This window comes from Lotus japonicus, chromosome 3, assembly GCF_012489685.1.
Source record: "Lotus japonicus ecotype B-129 chromosome 3, LjGifu_v1.2".
NCBI lineage: Eukaryota > Viridiplantae > Streptophyta > Magnoliopsida > Fabales > Fabaceae > Lotus > Lotus japonicus.
In genome coordinates this window covers 28,383,103-28,403,511 of record NC_080043.1, presented here as the reverse complement: position 1 = coordinate 28,403,511, position 20,409 = coordinate 28,383,103, and the positions used below count along the sequence as shown (strand labels likewise).

Genomic DNA, 20,409 nt, shown 5'->3' with positions numbered 1-20,409 from the left:
CTGTGATGCTCAGACGACAAAACTTCCAACAGAAGAAAGATTGGAAATGTCGAAACAAGTCTGGCAACGCGGACGGAATCTTCGTTAGAAGTCCCGAATAGAAAAAGTCTTCATCCATTGCTCGAAAATAGGGTTTCGAAGCAAGGAAATTAGCATCGGCGGACATCCGAAAAGTGAAACCTATCGTGCGTACAGTCCAGAGTTCCGAAATGAAACGCTGGTCGATGGAAAAATAAAGAGAATCTTTAAATTTTCCGAGAGTTCGAAATCTCACTCAAAACGTTGCTTTAAGAGCGAAATAGCCTATTCTGGACACGCTCGCCATAAGGCAGGTGTGCAGACGACTCGCACTAACTCCGAAAACAACTACGCAACATCCCTCAAGCAATTCCTGAACTTTCTTCTTCATTAATCTTCCTCAAATATCAAACTCCTGTCACGCTTACACTGATCCTACGCGTGAGTCGGAAACTAGCTTGTTCTGAAAATTCAGGTCTTACAGTCGTAGCAACCACGGTTGGAGCAACGTCAATGCAACCCCTCGTATTCTATATTGTACCACACGCCACACAATCCTACTCTACAAAGCACTGGTTTGTTCAGATCGATTTCAACTCAAACACGAGTGTACTTTCCCAGCTGCATATTCGTAGTGTTCATGTCTGCTTTGATGGGAGTCCCTACTGCAGAAGCCAAGGTCACAAGTATGCTTTCATCATAAAACTGGAAACCAAGGCCAGTAATGTGTATCCAAATTGTTGTCGTGCTAATCTCCGAGTTTGCAGCAACAAAATCCGGTGTCCATGGCTTAATGACAAGGTAGTGATCATAGATCATCCATGGTGCACCAACTAAGGCTCTCTCCCTGTCTTCCTTGACATCGAGCTGCACAAGAAAATATCCATGATGTATATCACGGACTTCAAACCCTCCTGCAGGCTTCCACAATGTTCTAGATCTATGCCATTAATAATCTGTTACAAAAACGTTAAATCACTTCAAAAAAGATTATGTGGCATTTTTAATATAATGTTTTATTAAATTTAATTTCCACAATAGAAAAAATTAAAATATTATTTGAAAAAAAAAAAACTATCTTCTTTCTTCCAGATCCCAAACCCTAACCAATCTTCCCTTTCCCATATCCCAGAAATCTCCATCACCACCCTCCTCAACGGTGGCTGATTTGAAGACCACCACAGAAACTTTCATCACGTCCCTCCTCTACTCTTCCTTTGTCGCCCGCTCCACGACGTCCATCTCGAAATCCCTAAGTCCCTTGCTCAAAATCCCTAAATCCCTATTTTGAGACCCTGTCTCTTGGGATATGGAAGATGGTTGTGATCTTCACGCCGTCAGAGACCAAATTCTCAGAAGATGATGAGGTATCAGTGGCGCGAAAAGCTCCAGATCGGAGCGGGAGGTGATGTCTATGACAGATTTGGTGGTGCGACTTAGGGGTGTGGTGGCGTGAGGGAGAAGGCTTCGATGGTGCGATTTTGAGATCTAGAAAGAGGAAGATGGAACAGGGGTGGCCCGATTTGAGGTGAGTATTAGGGAGGAAAGGTGGCGGCGCACGCGATTTCGGCGGCAACTCAATTAGTGTTCGGTATTGTGGGTGGCTATGGTGACTATGTTCTAGAAGATGATGATTCTGGAAAAGATGACGAAATTATTTTAAAAAGGTACAAAACCGTACATGTGACAACAAAATATCATGCAGCTTAGTGGTAAGCTAAGTCTGGTTAATGCACCAGGTTAGGGGTTCAAACCCAAGAAAAAAATTTGTAGGGGCCTTAACCAAAGCACCCTTATTTTAGAGAGACCTCCAACATATTTAAGCCTAAATCTTCTACCCTCTATTTCCAAATCCCCATTTACTGTTCACGGGGTATTTTGTTTTTTGGGTAACTGCTACTTAACTTTCATAGATGATGGGCTTTTGTCTTATTTCATATGCGTTTTGGCCCAAATTAAAAAAAAGGCCATCACCCTTACAGGCTCACGTCTGTTGCTACTGCTTCTTCGTCTTCGTCATCATGTTCGTCCTCCTACCTCAGAGTTGTGTTAAGTGGCCATGGATGTCCTACTGTATGTGTCAGTGGTGCAAAGTGACGTTTTTGCTTGGCTTCTTCTGCAAGAGTCTCGAAGAAAGGGTTCAATTTTGTGGGATGTTCGGTGTTCATCGTTTGACCTCATGGTGCCAGATCCAGCTGTTTCGTTTTATTTGCATATAGGTTCCAACCTATGTGCATTTCGAAGGCTTCCCCCATTTTACGTGTAAGCCATTTTCGCCTCCTATAAATTTACCCATATTGTGAGTATGCTTGTATGCTAGTCTTTGTGCCCTTGCTGATTGATGATTCTCCTATACCTTAATAAATCTTAATCATGTTATACCTGCTATTTCACTTTTGCTGATTCTCCTTCTAGGCATGAGATCAGCAGTCGTCCCATCTTTAGGTTGCAGAATAACACTTTTTCCTCCTCCTCCTTCGGCTATGCCCTCTAAGATATAGTTGTATCATCCTAGTCGTGTCATCCTCTGCTTGAATCTCGCATAAAGATCTTCCTACAACCCTAGCAGCTTCAACTTCCCCTGCGGCCCAACTTCATCATCGCAAGCTTTAAAGACCAACTGTCCAAGTTGCTTTATAGGTTTTGTGGCTACGCCCTACCTCCCCCCTCAATCTTCTTTACGGCTTCGTTGATTTGGTGCACACCCAAGTTTAAATTCAACCCTTTGTTGTGTATTTGCTCATCTGGTCTTTGTTCATCCAGTTCCCCCTGTGGGGTGGGGGTGTTCAACCAGTTCCCTTTGTAGTTTATTTTTCAGTTTTCTCCAATTTGTTGATCTGCTGAGTGTTAATTTGTTGATTTGTTCGGTGTTAGTGTGTATTGATTAGTTTATGCCTCTGGTCTTCTTCTTTCCATGCAGGAGGCAAGATAAGGAATTAGAGGATGCAAGCTAATGAAAATCAAAGCAGAGGATCAAACTTTTTATATGTCAAAGCTTACACGGAAGGCTTGCCGGTAGGATGGCTAATCAATTTGAGGCTTACCATATCTATTTACAAAGGTATGATTTCTAAGACACAAACTATTTGATTGGCATATCAGCATGTATCTAGTATCTACTAGGGATGTCAAAATTACTCACACCCACAAATACTAGCGGATAAAATTCATTATAGGTAAAATTATCTGTACTCACGAATTCACGGATTTATTTAATGGATATTTCTACTATCCATTTATTAATGGAGCGGACACAGATATTGAGGTATCTATACCCATGAATACGTACCCAATATTTAAAATACTAAACCACCCTATATATATAGCAAGAGATGTATATTGAGTTTAATCTCTAATGACTTTGGGCTTTGACCTTGGATTATAGTTCTCTTTCAAGTAAATTTGTACCATAGTAATGGTAAAAAGACATCCTTAAACTCAAAAAGGGAGAAAATATAGGTATTGGAACATGAGTTTAATCTTGAATTTAATTTTAATTTAATTCTTAATATCGTTTTCATTTGAAGAAATATAATATATATATACACCCTCCGGTCGCTATTATAAGCAAAAGTTACCTTTTAAGATTCATTGAATAAATGATGTATATGGTCATTAATAATGACTAGATACATCATTTATTCAATGAATCTAAAAATTGATTTTTGCTTATAATTGTGACCGGAGGGTGTATATATATATATATATATATATGTCCATGAGTATCCAAGAATATCTTCGAATCTTTTAAAACTTGTTTAAAATACATTTAACGGATATCCATGTGAATATGGAACGAATATGAGTACAAATTTTTACATGCGAAACGGGTGGTGGATATATCCTACTCCATACGCACTCATACTCATTCACATCTCTACTACTCCCTCTGTTCCTAATTATAAGATCTAATACAAAAAATGACGCTTATTAAAAAAACATTAAATGTGTCTAATTAGTGTATTGACTTTTTAAAAATGTATACATTATTTCATATTTAGCTTTTGTCATTTTCTTTCACTAATAAATGGTAGGTGGAAATTAAAATTTTGGAATTAAAAACACACAATTAATGTGAGGGGTATATATGGAAGAGTAGAATACTTTTTGCTAAGTTATTGTTAAATATCTTATATTTAGAAACATGAAAAATCTAAAACTAGGTCTTATAATTAGGATCGGAGGGTATGTTGTTGACTCTATATACCTTCTCTTACTATCAATCTGAACGATTTTTCACCACTCATCACATCACTACTACAATAAAGCTATTAAAAATATTTAATTAGCAATATCAATTAGAAAATATTATTGTCGGTTCTATTACAGTTTTTTAATTTCTGTTTTTAAAAACTGAAAATTTAAAAATTTCTGAACAGCTAAAATATATTTTTTATTTCAGTTTTTTATTTTCAAATTAATTTTTTTTAATATTAGAAAACATCTCATTTAAACTTTTATTTTAACTCCACATCGGTAAATTTATTTAGAAGAAGAGCAAATCTATTATAATGTGTAACAAGCATAATATTGAGAACAGAGGGGAAAAAACAGATATATCATGGAAGAGGGAAAAGAAAGTAATTAAAGTAACTCTTCCATATTTTTCTGGTTTATTTCTTACATACATTTAGTCCTAGATCCCAATATCATTAAGACCTGATAATTCTGGTGCTTCTACTTAATAAAACTCCATCTTTTTAACCACACATATCAATATACATATTTGCTATTCTTTGACTGGAATAGCCATGAGAGGCTTGACCTTGTGTAATGTAATGCCAAATTTTTCTTCCATGTCCATGGCTTCTGGTTTTTGCCCATCTGCTAACTTCCAATCAAAATGGTACAGGAGTGTTGCGAGCATGGTATGAACAACTCTGTAGGCAAGTGGAATACCAGGACACATTCTTCTACCAGCTCCAAAAGGGATGAATCCCAAATCTTCTCCTCTGAAATCCTCTTCATTTTCTAAAAACCTTTCAGGTAGAAACAAATTTGGGTCAGTCCAAATTCTTGAGTCATGTCCCATGCTCCACACATTAATCAGAACTTGTGCATCATTGGGTACCCTGAAGCCACACATGTCTACCTCAGCCACTGATTTGTGGACTAGTATAGGGGCTGATGGGTGCAATCTAAGGGTTTCTTTCACAACTGCCTGTAGGTAAGGGAGCTTAGTGATATCTGAATCTTTAGGTTCTCCATTTTTCCCAAGGACTTGTTGAAGTTCCTTCCTAGTTTTCATCAATTTGTCTGGGTTGTGTAGCAACTCTGCCATAGTCCATTCTATTGTGGCTGATGTTGTGTCTATCCCGGCAACAAATAAGTCCTGCACCACAAAGTTTGATTTTGGTAAACTCGATTTTGCGAAACCATGATCCAAAAACAAACTAATAATAGTGAGTTGAAAGTAAAGTGATTTATATTTATATGCATTTATAAACAAAACAAAAATTGTTAGGTAATATGGCGAAATTTTATTGTAAATCTCACAATTGATTATATTTAACGCATAAATTACTCTCTCGAGCTTATATCAAATTTTATTGAGTCTCAAATAAATTCTTCAAAATGACTCAAATATTTTCATCAAGATTTGATTTTGCTCAACCAAAATTGATTATGGAGTTCCCACGAAAACCAAACACACTCAAATCTCAATAGTCTCATGGGCATTACTAAGTAGTTGCAAAATGAGGTGGTCACCCTAAGAAAATGAGTTTCCTTAGTAGAATAATATTCAAATGTTATTTTTGACCCTGTAAAATTTTTATATAACCCCTTTCAACTATATGTTAAATTTTCGCTCCCTTTACCCATATTTTATGGTTTCGCCCATGCTCAGTCTTACAAAAGAATCAAGTCGGTGAGAAAATTAAAGTGTAGACAAAAGATTTGTTTAAAATTAAAAACAAGTCATGAAAGCAGAGAATAGAAATAAGCCAAATAGATGCTAATGTTCTCATTTTCTTCATAATAATGGACTTAGAAAAGTAACTACAGTTTGAATTTGGTTAGCTTAAGAGTTAAAAGACTCACCAGAAATAGATGCAACACATCATGGCGTGTTATTTCAGAGTTTTCCTCTCTGGTGATATTGAGAAATGAGTCCAACACGTCCCCTTCAGTAGAATCTTTCTGTTGAATTCTTTCTTCAATGATGGACTCAAAAAGTGTAAACAAGGTCTGGTAATAGTTTTCCATCCTCCGGCGCGCACCCTGCGGATCAAAGCAACGCAAGACTGTATAATAATCTGCAATGTTCGGCTTTGTAGCTTCCGCAAGCATCAAGGAAATTACATTCCTAAATTTTTGGGAAGAACCAGAGGTGTAGCTAGCCATGTCAGTGGAAAAAAGGGTGTTTGATATTGAGTTAAGCACTGTGGTGAATGCAGTCTCACCAATATCAATAGCTTCACCCTTCTTGCAACATTCTTGCAAGTAAGCAAGCAGTTCTCTTAGCTTTTCGCGGCGAAGGGATTGAGTAGAATCAAGCTTCTGAGAAGAGAAGATTGTGGTGGCACAGATTTTTCTATAGATTTTCCACTTTGCTGATACAGGCATGAAGATTAGAGAGGCTTTGTCATGGGAAAGTGCTTGGACAGAATCTGGTATTAATCTGTTAGCTAAGTCTTGGTCATGTTTGTGAAGTGCTGCTTTGGCTATGGTTGGGGAGGAAATTACCACAGTGGTGATGGTGCCTATTCTAACAGTCATAATAGGTCCATATTTTTTGGAGAGTTTGGTGAGTGCTTGGTGCAGCTTGAATGTGCCAAGTTGCAATATGTTTCCAATTATAGGATAACAGGGAGGCCCTGGTGGGAGTTTGGGACATTTTGTGTTTTTGCTGCTAAGGCTAGAGAACAGGATGTGGATGCATGCATATACAAAGGAAATTAGTGGGATGAATTTCAAGTAGTCCATGGCTATTGAATATTGATGCTGAGGCTTCCACAGGGAAATTGAGATTTGAGAGGGTTACAATAATATATAGAGGCCTCTGGATCTGCAGATTTGTCAAATCTTGTGGAATGGCCGTTACATTTATTGAACAAGACAAAGCTCATCTGTATTGGAACTTCTTCTAAAAAAAATTGGTGCTTGAAATAATGAACTTTCATTTAATAAGTAAAATGATTTTATATCATCCTTAAAAACTTCGAGGCCCGAATAATGAACTTTTATTCACATTTTTTTTCTCTTACATATTATTTTCACTTATTTTTCATTTTATATCTCTCATATATTTTCTATCACATCACATCATATCACTTATTTTTTTCTCAAACTTTGATATATTCACACCTCTATTTCTTCCATCTCACTTCCACCTATTTTTTCTTTCTATCCCTCTTCTTTTCCTATCACACCACCTATTATATCTCTACCACACCACCTATTATATCTCTACTTATGTCACTTCTCTTCATATCTCCCTCTAAAGGTAAAGGTAAAGGTGAAATAAGTGTCAACGTAAAATTATTTTTTCTCTCTTTATTTCTATATCTCTCTAGAGGTGGAGAGATGTAAAAATAACACTTTCCGAAATATATCATTCAAATCTGACTCACAAACGTTCACATTATAATAGAGTTAACTCTTCTAATTAGGGGTGGGAATAGGCTGGGCCTAGGTAGGCTTTGCTTAAATAGGCCTAGCCTATTTAAAAATCTTAAGGCCTGAGCCTGGCCTATGGCCTATCAAAGGCTTTTTTTCGAGCCTGGCCTGAGCCTTCCGAAACCCTGGCTTGGCCTGGTAGCCTGTTTAAAGGCCCGTTTCACAACAACAGTTTTACGTTTGTTAACAAATTTATCTGTAAAGAAGCTATCAAACTTATAAGCTAACGGGTTAAATTATACTAAAATAATCTTTCAACGATCAGACTTATAATATTATTAGCTAATAAGTAGTGAAGAAACTAAACGAGATTATGTTGGTTTCTTAGAGTTGGAGAGCCAATTTAAAATCACACTTCATTTTTAAAAAGACTTATAACTTTGACTCGTTATATAAGTCAATTTGCTTAAATATATAAAAATCTCAATAAGTATATAATATCAAGATATTATAATAAATTTCTAATATATAGACATCATCAAGGGTAAAATATATTTATACTTATCATATTTACAATTTACCAAAAAATTACTAATCATATTTACTTAAATAGGCTAGCCTGTAAGGCTTACAAGGCTTGTTGAATGGCCTGAGCCTGACCTTTTTAACTAAATAGGCTTTTCAAAAAGCCTAAGCCTTGCCTATTTACCATTTTGGTCTGGCCTGGCCTGGGCCTGTGGTAGGCTAGGCCATAGGCCCCTACGAACGGCCTGGCCTATTCCCACCCCTACTTCTAATAAAAGAAATTTCATTTAAAAGATTCAAAGTTAAAACAATTCAAATAAAAACTTTTCGAAATATATCCTTCAAAACTTTTCGAAATATATCCTTCAAATCTGACTCGTAAATGTTTACGTCATAATAGAGTTAACTCTCCTAATTAAAGAAATTTCATTTAAAAGATTCGAACTTGAAACAATTCAAATAAAGACACGTATAACTATTAAAACTATAAAATTATTTTGGGTTAAACCTGAAAACCGTCCCTGAACTTTAAGCGAGATTTGATTTCAGTCCTTCGCCGGAAAATCTTCCTAGCGCCACCCTCAGACTACCTTTTTTGTTTGGAAACCGTCCTTGCCGCCGATTTGCCTCCGGCCGCCGTGCCCAGTTGGCAGTTTTGGGCCTATGTGGACATGCCACATCATTTCATTAAATGACGTGTATTTTTTTAAGTAAAAACTAAATATTTTTATTTGTAATTAAACCCCCAAAACATTCCTAATTTAATTTCTAAACCCTAAACTGAAATTAACACTAAATCAAAACCCTCTCCAATCATCTTCCTCATTCAGAGGAAAAAGTGTTTTGCAGTATCCATCCATGATTTCTTCAAAATTGCAAGTAGCTGCAACATTAAGAATCTATCAAAGAACAAAACACACACTTAGTAAGTACATCTTATTCATCACAAATAACACAAAATTGAAACTTTAATCTTCATCCCTAATAAATGTCACGCATGTAAGAATGCAGATTGATGTACTCACACAGCTTCTTTTTGGTGCATTTGAAAAGAAAATTATAAGCAAAATCAAACCAAATCAAAGTGTCTCTCCACACAAGTAGCGAGAGTTCTCCAAGTGAATCTCCAACTTGTCCAATGTAGAAAACAAGTCACTCACCGTTGTATCATATGCTTCTTGACTCTGCGCAAAACCACACCTGCAATCAATTGCCAAAACACCCAAAATTCAATGAACAATCAAACAACTAGTCTCAAATTTTTGATCTTTTTATCATACCGGTAAACCCCATTGTTTCTCACACAGCTGATCTCTTTCTCTGCAAAAAATTTATGTACCAAAAAACCCCATCATTCATCCTAACCCCAACCCATCCTCTCCCCCTGAAACCTCCACCCACCCAGCCACCATCAATCCAAAACGCGGCCAAAACCCCACGAACCCACCAGCCATGGCAACCTCAACCCATCAGCAGAACAGAGTCGCACCCTACCTTCCCGTTATCTCGCCCTCTGCAGATCTGGTGCTTGTGGCGGTGGTTGGTCCTTCCCTCTGAAGATCTGGAGCTTGTGGGTTCCCTCCCTCTTCTTCCACCAACCTAAAAAAGTTCTGATATTTCCACTCTAATATCTTCTCTCTTCCTTTTAGGTTTTTGGGGTCGGGAATCCCGATTTTTGGGTTCTGAAATCTGGGTTTTTTGATACGGTTGAGCTTCTTAATGGGTTGAAAAGCTTCAATCTTCAAGCTCCGACGGAGGAACCAGTGGTGGAACCGTGTATTCATGTGCGAAAGCCATGGAAGGAGATTCAGAGAAGTATATGAGTTAGCGAGAAGATGTAGAAGGTGTTTTCATCAGGTTCATCTGTTTGGGGAAGAAGGTTGTGATGAGGGTGGAGGTGGGGGTTGGGGATGAGGGTTTCTAGGTTCTTCTTCATTCCTTTTTGATCTTCTTGGTTTTTGTGGGTTTTTTCTTGAGCTTGTGTTTCTGGGTTTGTCTTTTCAATGTTGAAGAGGATGGCTGAAAGAGTTTTTTTTTTCTGGGTTCGTTGGAGGATGGAGATGATGAAAGGTTGTTGAAGATGATGATGAATTTGGAGGCCTAATTAAATAAAATTATTTAGCTTTTATTTTATTTATAAAAAAATTAACACGTCATTTAATGAAATGATGTGGCATGTCCACATAAGCCCAAAACTACCAACTGGGCACGGCGGTCGGAGGTAAATCGGCGGCAAGGACGGTTTCCAAACAAAAAAAGTAGTCTGAGGGTGGCGCTATGAAGATTTTCCGGCAAGGGACGGAAATCAAATCTCGCTTAAAGTTCAGGGACGATTTTCAGGTTTAACCCTATTATTTTTTTGTCCCTTCCAATATTATATATTCAATATTTGTGTTTTAAAATAAAGGCAATATAGAAATACAAAAATCATAATTAATCTAGCTCGGTCAATTACTCAAACAATGGAGTATCAAGTGTATTCTCTTCCGTCGAAAATATTCAAATAATGTAAAATATTTTTTATTTATTTCATTCCACCATATTCCGTCAATCCAATCATAGAATAAAAGAATTAGAAATGTATAGCCCATTGTTACCAATTTGGATCCTCTACAGCGGAGATTTTTTATAGCTTACTCTTGCACAATTATAGGCCTTTAATTTTTATAATCAATAACTACAATTAATCTAAATAAAAAATCTTATTAAATTAAGGATATATATACATATATATATATATAGATAGATGATGATTTATTGGTTTTTTAGAAGATAAGTTAAAAGAGTGTTATGTTTAATTAAAATTAATTACTCCCCATGTTTCTTATTAACTATTCATTTGAAAGGAAAAAATTGTTTTTATTCATACGTTCAATTAGAATTTCAAGAAAACACTAACGCGCGGTTGGTTCAAGTGGTACATGCTTTATTCATTTTAAGTAATGTCTCGGGTGTGAGTATTGTGGATGAAAAATAACTCTGCAAGGGAAGTTAGCTCTACCATAATGTAGATGTTCCCGGCTCAAACATGATTGTCTTCGAAAGAGAACGCATTTCTTACATAAAAAAAATTTCAAGATAACATTATGAAAGGAAAAAATACAGAGAGAAAGTACAATTTAATGAATAAAATAAAAAATAATTTTTCTAAGTTAACAAAATTAATTACAGTGAGAGATGCTTCACCAGGAGAGATTCTATTTTCATTCGAGTTCGAATCTGTTTATGAATATCCATCTTCTTTTGTCTCGGAACTGGGGGATTCGTTTGCGCCACATTCCGGGAAAAGTCAATAGCTCTGCAGACTGCCTTGCTTAGCTTGGAGTCGGGCAAAGTGTGACTTTACTTTCCTTAAGACCCTCTTAACGTTGTTGTTCCTTTGCTATCTAAAGATTATTTACTTTATAGTTTCGTTTAATTTTCTCATTAAAAAAAATACATGTATTTCTTCTTCTACAAGATAGAAACAGAAAAAGCAATTTTTGTTTGAATCATAAGAAATATAACAAGAGAATGAGTTAAAGGCGGCTGATTGACATGTAAAAGTCAGAAACATGTTGGGCGCCGGTCATTATATTTCTTGAATCAGATAACAAGATAAGTCATCTGCAGTTTACTTAGTTCTTTATGGCATTGGTTGATTCGACTCCACCAGTGGTTGACTCTGGTCAATTATATGCTAGCTGTTGAACCAATACCTCATCAAATCAGGTATAAACCCCTTAATGGCTGTTAGGCCACCGTTTGTTTGATTTGTGGATTTCGGGTGGTAAAAACAGAAAAGTTAAACAAAGAAGTAGCGTACAAAATAAATTTCTAATAATTTGGTATTTTGGCTGACAAAGAACAGAAGAGACAGCAGCATTTTCTCCGTGGTCCCCCATCTTCATATTTTTCTTTTGTCTAAAGACTTTTTTATGTCATTAAAAGTATATATTATATATTTTCATTCCTTTTATTGTTTATTCAATTAAATAAAGTAAAAAATTCAATTGGTTTCTGAAAGTGTTACTCGTTGATTAATTGGTTCCTAAACTACTAAATGCATCATGTAGGTCGGTCAAGTTAATTGACATAATAAACGTCAGTTATTTCTAAATGTGACAAACATCAAACAATTTAGTCAAAATATAAAGTACTATCAGAGACTGCTAATCTTCCAATCCCACTTTCTCAGTGCTCTTAAAAAGTATTCATGACTTACACAAATTAATCTACGCCGTTCCAATTTGACTGAGCAATTGGGTGCACGGCATGCATGACTAATAATATCCCCAAGTTTACTTTGAATATTCGCTTCCATAGTTCCATTATAAAATTGAAAGAACGAAGGAGCTGGCCGGGGAAACATCCACTGGAAAATAATCATGGAAATCATAAGAATACCTTTTCAAGTCGTCAACAATAACAAGAAAAAAGAGTTCATAGATGATTTGCACAAGTGAGTAGAGATGATATAACCCTAAAAAAAAAGAGCAGAGATGATTAAAAAAAAATTACTCGGTTTTACTTCTGTATTTTTATTTTCAAAAGTTTCGTAGATTAAGGCAAAAGTCAAGTCAAACAACACTAAAAAAATAAGGGTCTCAAACCCTAGAAAGAGAACCACAACAGTGTTCTAAGCCCACCATGAAAACAAGGTGGAAATCCTTATAACAGAGATCAAAATAATAACCAAAAACCAGCAGCACCTATGAAAATCAAAATACAAAGTCAGATCGAATACTCCACATCTCTAGCTCGCATAATCCAATTTGTTCATCTTGCCTAGATAGTGATAACCTAGCGCCACGTAGCTCTGCTAGTACGCTTCAATGCGCTTCATGGAAAATGGAAACACACTATTATAATCATGTCTTGCATTCTAACCTTCAGAGAGATAGCCTAAAGGTGAGTGTGGTGGTTGTGAAAGACACTGCAAACAATGGTTGGATCAGAGGCAACGAGCGTTGGTGGCGCACAAGGGCGCATGGGCGAAGCCTCCAAAATCGACATAAGAGGTGAAAAGAAGGCGACAACAAGGGTGAAGACAAGGGGTTCCAGTAGTGGCCAAGACAACGGAGGAGGGAAAGAAAATTAACGAACGCACTACCGCGAGTGCGTGCCAAAGTAAATTTGCAAAGAGTGCAATACAAAGTGAAGAAACACTAGGATCGATCTCGTGAACTTGGTGAGATAATAAAAGCAATAGAGCATAACACTGTGATAAAAATGGGGTTTGGTTGATTATTTGCAGAATAATAAGCTGAAAACAAAATTGATTTTAGATATATATATATATATATATATATATATATATATATCATATGAGAAAGCGTCAACCGTCAGGTTTTAATCATTTAAGTGCAACAAACTGTCTTGGTTACAAAAGATTAATTTTACTTTATATTAAAGTCTTTGAGTTGAACATCAACTCATAATAATGAGTTGAACATCAACTCATAATAATGAGTTGAAAGATCCCGATTATCTACCGGACAATCGTCCAGAATTTGATTTGTTCAAGTTAAGAAGGAGTTATCGCCCCTTCAAAGTACAAGAACATTTTTCTTCCCATAATCCCCCAAGCAAACAACAAATGTTATTAGAAATTTACGTTCTTTGAAAAATATATTTCACAATCGCTTCATTGTTTCATCAATTAGTAAAAGAATGATTTCACTAATTTTAACTCGCTTAAATAAACACTATGAAACATAATATAATTTTGAATTCAACCGGAAAGAACCAAAAGCATATTCAAAGCAAAGAGTTAAATAACATGAATCAACTTTAATAAAAGAGATGAAATATTATTAACAACGAAACCTCAAGTTTGCATACAAACAAAGATTAAGAACCCTAAGATTGACTAAGGAGTTTAACAACCCATAAAATTAGGTGAAAACTCAAAAAAATAAAATAGAAAGAAAACATTTGAAACTAGGAAAAATAAGGATTTGCATAAAACAAGTGCAAAGCATCATAAGTCCTTAACATAGACTAAAACACTAGTGTTTATCATAAAAAACCAGCTCCAAATATATACCTTTATTGCCCTTTTTCAGTGCTTCACGGTTACAAGCCCAATAAGAATGAGGGGCTCACTATTCAGATGACTCAATAATGTGCAGCAACGTCTGTCAATTTCATACTCTTTAGGGACCCAATCAAGCTCTTCATGAAAGTTGTAGCCCTTTACGTTAGTTTCACGTGGATTCAAATAGAGTCTAATTCCGAACTTCTTAGTTCAACATATGAATATTTTGGTTCGTTCAGACTGTCAAGAATCGCAGGTTCCAACAAACGCAAGCATGAAACTAGATTTTGACCAAGTTAGAGACTGATTAATCATTAGAGATCAACATGAAGGTTGTAGAGAATTATTATATCTTTCTAATGACATATTATTTGTTTCATTCCGACCACTAGAGCTATAGATTCAATCTGTTTTGATGTAAAGAGTTATATAAACTAAAATGTAGAATTAAGCCCTTTCCTTTAGAAATTCAAATTATAGTAAAAACTAAACTAAGTGATCAAAATAATGCAGTAAAGTAATGTAATCAAGCTTAGCACACAACAAATAATGTGTAAAAACATTATTAGCGTGTAAGAGATCTCACATATTGTGTAAAAAAAACATCTATTGTGTTGAATGAGAAGCCTCCTTAGAAGGAGAGGAATTACCGTGTTTATTTTGTATAGGTTTAGAACCTCCGCTAAATGTTACTGTTTTACTCTTCACATTTAGCGGCAGTCGACACATATATCGTTTAGTGGTAGCGTGCTCTTGCGATGGGTGATCAGTGTATTAGTGTATAAGTACAATTGTCGAAGGTGGAGGTAATTCTCAGCTGTTTATTAAAGCATGAGGCACTATACTCAAGATAACACAGATACACTAAGACCACCAGACTACAATATACAGTTAACATTATTAGGGAGAAGGGGACATCTTCAACAAGAACATGTGGAAATGAGCATACGCGCGCTCAAGTGAAATTTGGTCTTCCTTCCCCAACATTTGGGCTTAACTCTTCAATGCATTTAAATTAATGAGTAATTATCCTGGTGCTTCTGGTTGATGACATTCATTGCTTTTAAGTTTTAACTACAAATGGATATCAGCGACACATTTGTCATTCTTTGACCGGAATAGCCATGAGAGGCTTTCCTTTGCTTAAAGTAACCATGAATTTTTCAGTCATGTCCATGGCTTCTGATTTTTGCCCATCTGCAAGCTTCCAATCAAAATGGTACAAGAGTGTTGCCAGCATGGTATGCACAACCCTATGAGCAAATGGAACGCCAGGACATATTCTTCTACCAGCTCCAAAAGGGTTGAATCCTATATCTTCTCTCAAATTGTCCTCACCTTCTAAAAACCTTTCAGGTAGAAACAAATTTGGATCAGTCCAAATGCTTGAGTCATGACCCATTCCCCAAACATTCACAAGAACAGTTGCATCTTTGGGTAGCCTGAAGCCACAAATTTCTACTTCAGCCACTGATTTGTAGGCTAGTAAGGGGCCTGGTGGATGCAACCGAAGGGTTTCTTTAACAACAGCCTGTAGATAAGGGAGCTTGTTAATATCTGAATCTGTAAGTTCTCCATCTTTGCTAAGGACTTGTTGAAGTTCCTTCATGGTTTTCTTCAACTTCTCTGGGTTCTGTAGCAACCCTGCCAATGCCCATTCTACAGTGGATGATGTTGAATCCAACCCAGCAATGAATAAGTCCTGCCACAAACACAAATTGCAGGAGCAAATTAATTGCAGGTTTGAAAATCATTTTACAATTAATTCAACAAAATCAATCATGGGAAAAGGTTTATTTGGACTTATTATTAAATATAATTTTTCAAAGTTTGTATAGGCCAGCCCAAAAAAATAACTAGGCCCAATTTCATTATGGGCAGCCTGGAGATTCATCTCGTCTAATAGTCGGTTGAGCGGAACTAAACTGACTCATTTATGAGACAGTTGCAAGACTGTCTAAGGATAGTCATCATCTCATAAGGTATGCATAAAAACTTAATCAAAACTCAACTCTTCAAATATGACTCTCATGGCTATAAATATGGTTTGATTGTTCATTTGCGTAAGCATTACTCATTTTTGCTTTCTATGACTTTGAGCTTCTCTATCTTCTCTCGTACTAACTTGTGCGTCAGAGTGACTTTGCAGGGACATCCCCACCATGTTTACTCACAAGATCCATTTAAGACGGTGCACAACCACCCAAGATTAAGAGGATTTGTCTAGCTCTGAAAATGATATTCTAGCACTGAAGAAAGAAAATATGGTTTGAATTCAATCATTTCAACACTCACCAGAAACAGATGTAACAGATCATTGCAAGTCAACTCAGACTTTTCCTTCCGAGTGTACTCAAGAAGCGAGTCCAGCACATCACTTCCTTCAATTGGATCTTTCTTCTGAAGCCTTTCTTCAATGATAGACTCAAAATCTGCAAGCAAAACCTGGTAATAGCTTCTCATCCTTCTTCTTGCTCCCTGCGGATCAAATCTACTAAAAATTGAACCATAATCTGCAATATTAGGCTTTGAAGTTTCCACCAGCACACTCGAAATCACATCCCTGAATTTCTTAGAAGAAACAGAGCAATAGCGAGCAAAATCAACTGAAAAAAATGTGTTTGACATTGAGTTCAGCACTGTAGTAAACGTAGCATCAGCAATATCAACACCTTTACCCTCTCGGCAATTTTCTTTCAAGTGAAGAATCAGCTCCTTGAGTTTCTCTCTGCGAAGGGATTGAGAGGAATGAAGGTTTTGAGAAGAGAATATCTTGGTGCCACAAACTTTTCTAAAGGCATTCCATTTTGGTGAAACAGCCATGTATAGAACTGAAGCTTCTTCATGTGAGAGTGCTTTGACAGAATCAGGTGTGAATCTGGTGTTCAAGGCTGGCCCATTTTTGTGAAGTGTTTCTTTGGCTAAGGTTGGGGAGGAAATTACAACAGTTTTGATGGTGCCTACCTTAACTGTCATGATTGGTCCATATTTTTGGGAGAGTTTGCTTAGTGATTGGGGAAGATTGGATGTGTCAAGTTGCAATATGTTTCCAATTAATGGATAACAGGGAGGACCTGGTGGGAGTTTGGGAGATTTTGTGTTTTTTCTGTTAAGGCTGGAGAATAGGATGTGGATGACTGCATATAGAAAGGAAATTAGTAGGATGAATTTCATGTAGTCCATGGCTAATGGCTGTTTTGGCTTCCACGGGAAATTGTAAGGGTAACTATATACTCATGTGTGAAGAGAAGACAACCATTGAGTAAAGCAATATTTTATTGTGAAAGTCAAAAGTTACAAACTGTAAGAGGGGAGTTGGGTCTACAATTAAAAAAAGGGGTAAATAGTCACATTGGTCCCTGGATGTTCGCACCGACTTCAGAATCGTCCCTGGATGAATTTTATTAGGCTCGCGGTCCCCAGATGTGGCAAAAAATAATCATATTAGTCCCTGACGTTAAAATCCCCTAACGTCCGTTAACCCAATTAATAAAAGTCAACATTATCTTTCTAATTTTCTTTCACTTTGGTCCCTTTCTTCTTTCTTCCACCCTCTTCACCCCCTCCTTCCATCATTTTCACCAAAACCCACCCCCCATCAATGCATCATGCTTCAGAAACCCAGAACACCCACAATCTTCACCTCCTTCATCTTCATCTTGTTAAAATTAAAAACCTAAATTTCCTCAAATTAAAAACCTAAATTTCCTCAAACTAATCAATTAAAGATATTAATTAAAAATCAAATTAAAACTATTGATTTTAAAAAATCCTAAAACCCAGATATCTTCATCATCATCCATCATCGATTCTTTTCTGAGTATATCAGTGTTTTCTTTAACGGAAAAAACCCAGATATCTTCTCCATCTTCTCATCTTCCTCCCTCTCCCACCTTACCCACCCACTCCCCACCGCCACCCTTAACCTCAACCCCACCGCCACTGAAACCCAAACCACTCACAACCTACCGCCATCCTTAACCTCAACCCCACCGCCACCCTTTACCTCAAACCCGTCAATCTGAGTTTATGAGAGAAGAGGGTGAGAGAGAGAGGATCTGCGATTGGATCTGCAAACACCGTTTTCGCACCCCAAAACCCTAACCCACCCCCACCTGCAACCGATTGCAAGAAAGGCACCGCCGTTTGCAAAGGATTTGGGTTCTAATCGCGATTTGGGTTCTCCTGCGATCTGGGTTATGGTTATCTTTCTCTCAAATCTCTATTTCTTTCTCTAGATTTTCGTTCTTTTGCTTGGGTTCCTCGGTGGGTTTTTTGTTTCGAAAGATAAAGAAGAAGATGGTGGGAGGGCGAGGTTATAGGTTGTATATCAGTGTTTTCTTTGACTGTTTGTATGGTATGTGGCTGCGTTTGTGGGTGTATCTGCAGCACTAGGGGGTGCTGGGTTTTGTTTGTTTTTATTCACTGGTTGTTGGGTTGGTGGTGCAAATTTATGATTTAAGCACCTGTTCTATGTAATTTGTTTTAGGTTTTGTACTCTTGGGTGAAGCACCCATTGTGCTTTGATAATAATATCTTTTGGCTTTTCCAGAAAAAAAAAATAGTGTCTCTCATTCCCCAAAGAGCAGTACCCAAATCCGGGTTTAGGGATTTGGACACAGATCTGAGATTTATCTTGGGTTTGTGTTAAATCTGGGAGAGAAGGTTTGAGCATGGTTGGTTGAAGAAGGAGAAGAAGAGTGTTGATGATGATGATGATATGAAAAAAAAGAAAAAAAAAAAGGGAATGGGTTGATGAAGAAGGGGAGGAGTTTTTGGTGAAGATGATGGAAGAAGGGGATGAAGATGAATAAAGAAAGAAGAAAGGGACCAAAGTGAAAGAAAATTAGAAAGATAATGTTGACTTTTATTAATTGGGTTAACGGACGTTAGGGGATTTTAACGTCAGAGACTAATATGACTATTTTTTGCCACATCTGGGGACCGCGAGCCTAATAAAATTCATCCAGGGACGATTCTGAAGTCGGTGCGAACATCCAGGGACCAATGTAACCATTTACCCATTAAAAAAGTGGTTGGGAAAGAATATGTTATTTTAAGGATTGGAGGTTGATTGTGCAAGAAAATAAAAACAAGGATAGGACTTAGGAGACTATAAATAGTCCTTACTCCTTAGCTACACTTTCTTTTTAGAAACCAAAAGAATATATATATTCAGAAACAGATAAGAGTTCATGGAAAATAAAGGGGACAAGATTATTAGAGCAATAAAAACCAAATTCAATTCCCACTCAATTAGAAACAACACCTGAAAGAGTAAAAGCTAGAAACACCCCGAAGCGGCACCTAAGCGATCCAAAAGAAAACAAAACAACCAAGTAAGCCCAACAAATGCCAATATTAAATACAACCCAACCAATCAATACAACCCCAAACTACGAGACCTAATATTCGCTGCAATGCCTTGAAGGGTCTTTTCATCTGAGCAATCATAAGACAAGTCGAACCTCTGAGGCCAAAGCCACTCTCGCCCGCGTCATAACACCTGGAGGTCCCTTCTTAGAACTCTATGTATCAAAAATCACCAACTGGTTTTCCAAAGTACCCACAACAACCTCCCGGGGGTCAAGAGAGGAAGGAAACTCAGTCTCCACTACCAAAGGCGGATTCTTCCCTTTCAAGGGTCGCCCGCGGGGGCGGGAAGCCTTCATGATAGCACACCACCCTTTATCCACCCCTTCCCTTGGTTCAATGGCACATTGGCACCAGAACAAAGAGGATCACCACCGAGAGATTTCTTTGGTCGGCCCCGACGTCTAGGAAGCCGCAATACCCCTTCAACACCATCACAAGAAGTTTGTTCAAACCCCTCACAAGGCAAAGGGCCAGAGCACCTACCATCAGCAACAGAATAACCAGGAACGTCAGTAGAAGGAAAAGAAAACCCAGTCACCGAGTGCAAAACACTCTCATGAACAAATTCCAACAAGGAGGGGACCTCCAACCTGCAAGAGCGATCAAGGGCATCAGCAAGGAGATCGACCAAGGTAAGACGACGCTGGTCAGAGTGAACTCGGACAGAAACTGGATTCCCCTGGGCTAGCCTATGCTTGAAAAAAAAAAGACTTCAATCAAGGAACCAGCAACCTCAGGACAAACACGTTACCCGGAAGGGCCACAACGAACCAGAGTGAAGTTGATCAGAGTAGCACAAGAAAGGGGGGTTTGAATTATGTCATCCAAAAACTTGGATTTCCAAACGATTGAAAGATTAATTATCTTTGTTGAAATCGTTTCGTGTAGCGGAAATGTACAGGCAGGGAAGT

The 20,409-nt window shown here is 37.3% G+C and overlaps 2 protein-coding genes across 2 annotated transcripts; both read right to left on the bottom strand.

Moving 5' to 3' along the window:
• Window positions 1–4,594: 4,594 nt before the first annotated feature.
• LOC130749672 (cytochrome P450 76T24-like) lies at window positions 4,595–7,563 on the bottom strand. The gene is made up of 2 exons (XM_057603045.1): window positions 6,061–7,563; window positions 4,595–5,350 (listed from the first exon to the last, which is right to left on the bottom strand). The coding sequence occupies exons 1-2, from the start codon at window positions 6,943–6,945 to the stop codon at window positions 4,748–4,750; spliced, it is 1,488 nt and encodes a 495-aa protein (XP_057459028.1). The 5' UTR covers window positions 6,946–7,563; the 3' UTR covers window positions 4,595–4,747.
• A 7,360-nt stretch (window positions 7,564–14,923) lies between these two features.
• LOC130748902 (cytochrome P450 76T24-like) lies at window positions 14,924–17,341 on the bottom strand. Its single transcript, XM_057602153.1, has 2 exons — window positions 16,418–17,341; window positions 14,924–15,824 (listed from the first exon to the last, which is right to left on the bottom strand). The coding sequence occupies exons 1-2, from the start codon at window positions 17,303–17,305 to the stop codon at window positions 15,225–15,227; spliced, it is 1,488 nt and encodes a 495-aa protein (XP_057458136.1). The 5' UTR covers window positions 17,306–17,341; the 3' UTR covers window positions 14,924–15,224.
• Between the last annotated feature and the right edge of the window lie 3,068 nt (window positions 17,342–20,409).

Bases quoted from the DNA above. Each gene is read 5' to 3' on its own strand.
- LOC130749672 (XM_057603045.1), bottom strand. From the start codon at position 6,945: ATGGACTACTTGAAATTCATCCCACTAATTTCCTTTGTATATGCATGC. The intron at 5,351-6,060 runs GTGAGTCTTTTA...TTTGTGGTGCAG, and splicing joins ATGTGTTGCATCTATTTCTG to GACTTATTTGTTGCCGGGAT.
- LOC130748902 (XM_057602153.1), bottom strand. From the start codon at position 17,305: ATGGACTACATGAAATTCATCCTACTAATTTCCTTTCTATATGCAGTC. The intron at 15,825-16,417 runs GTGAGTGTTGAA...TGTTTGTGGCAG, and splicing joins ATCTGTTACATCTGTTTCTG to GACTTATTCATTGCTGGGTT.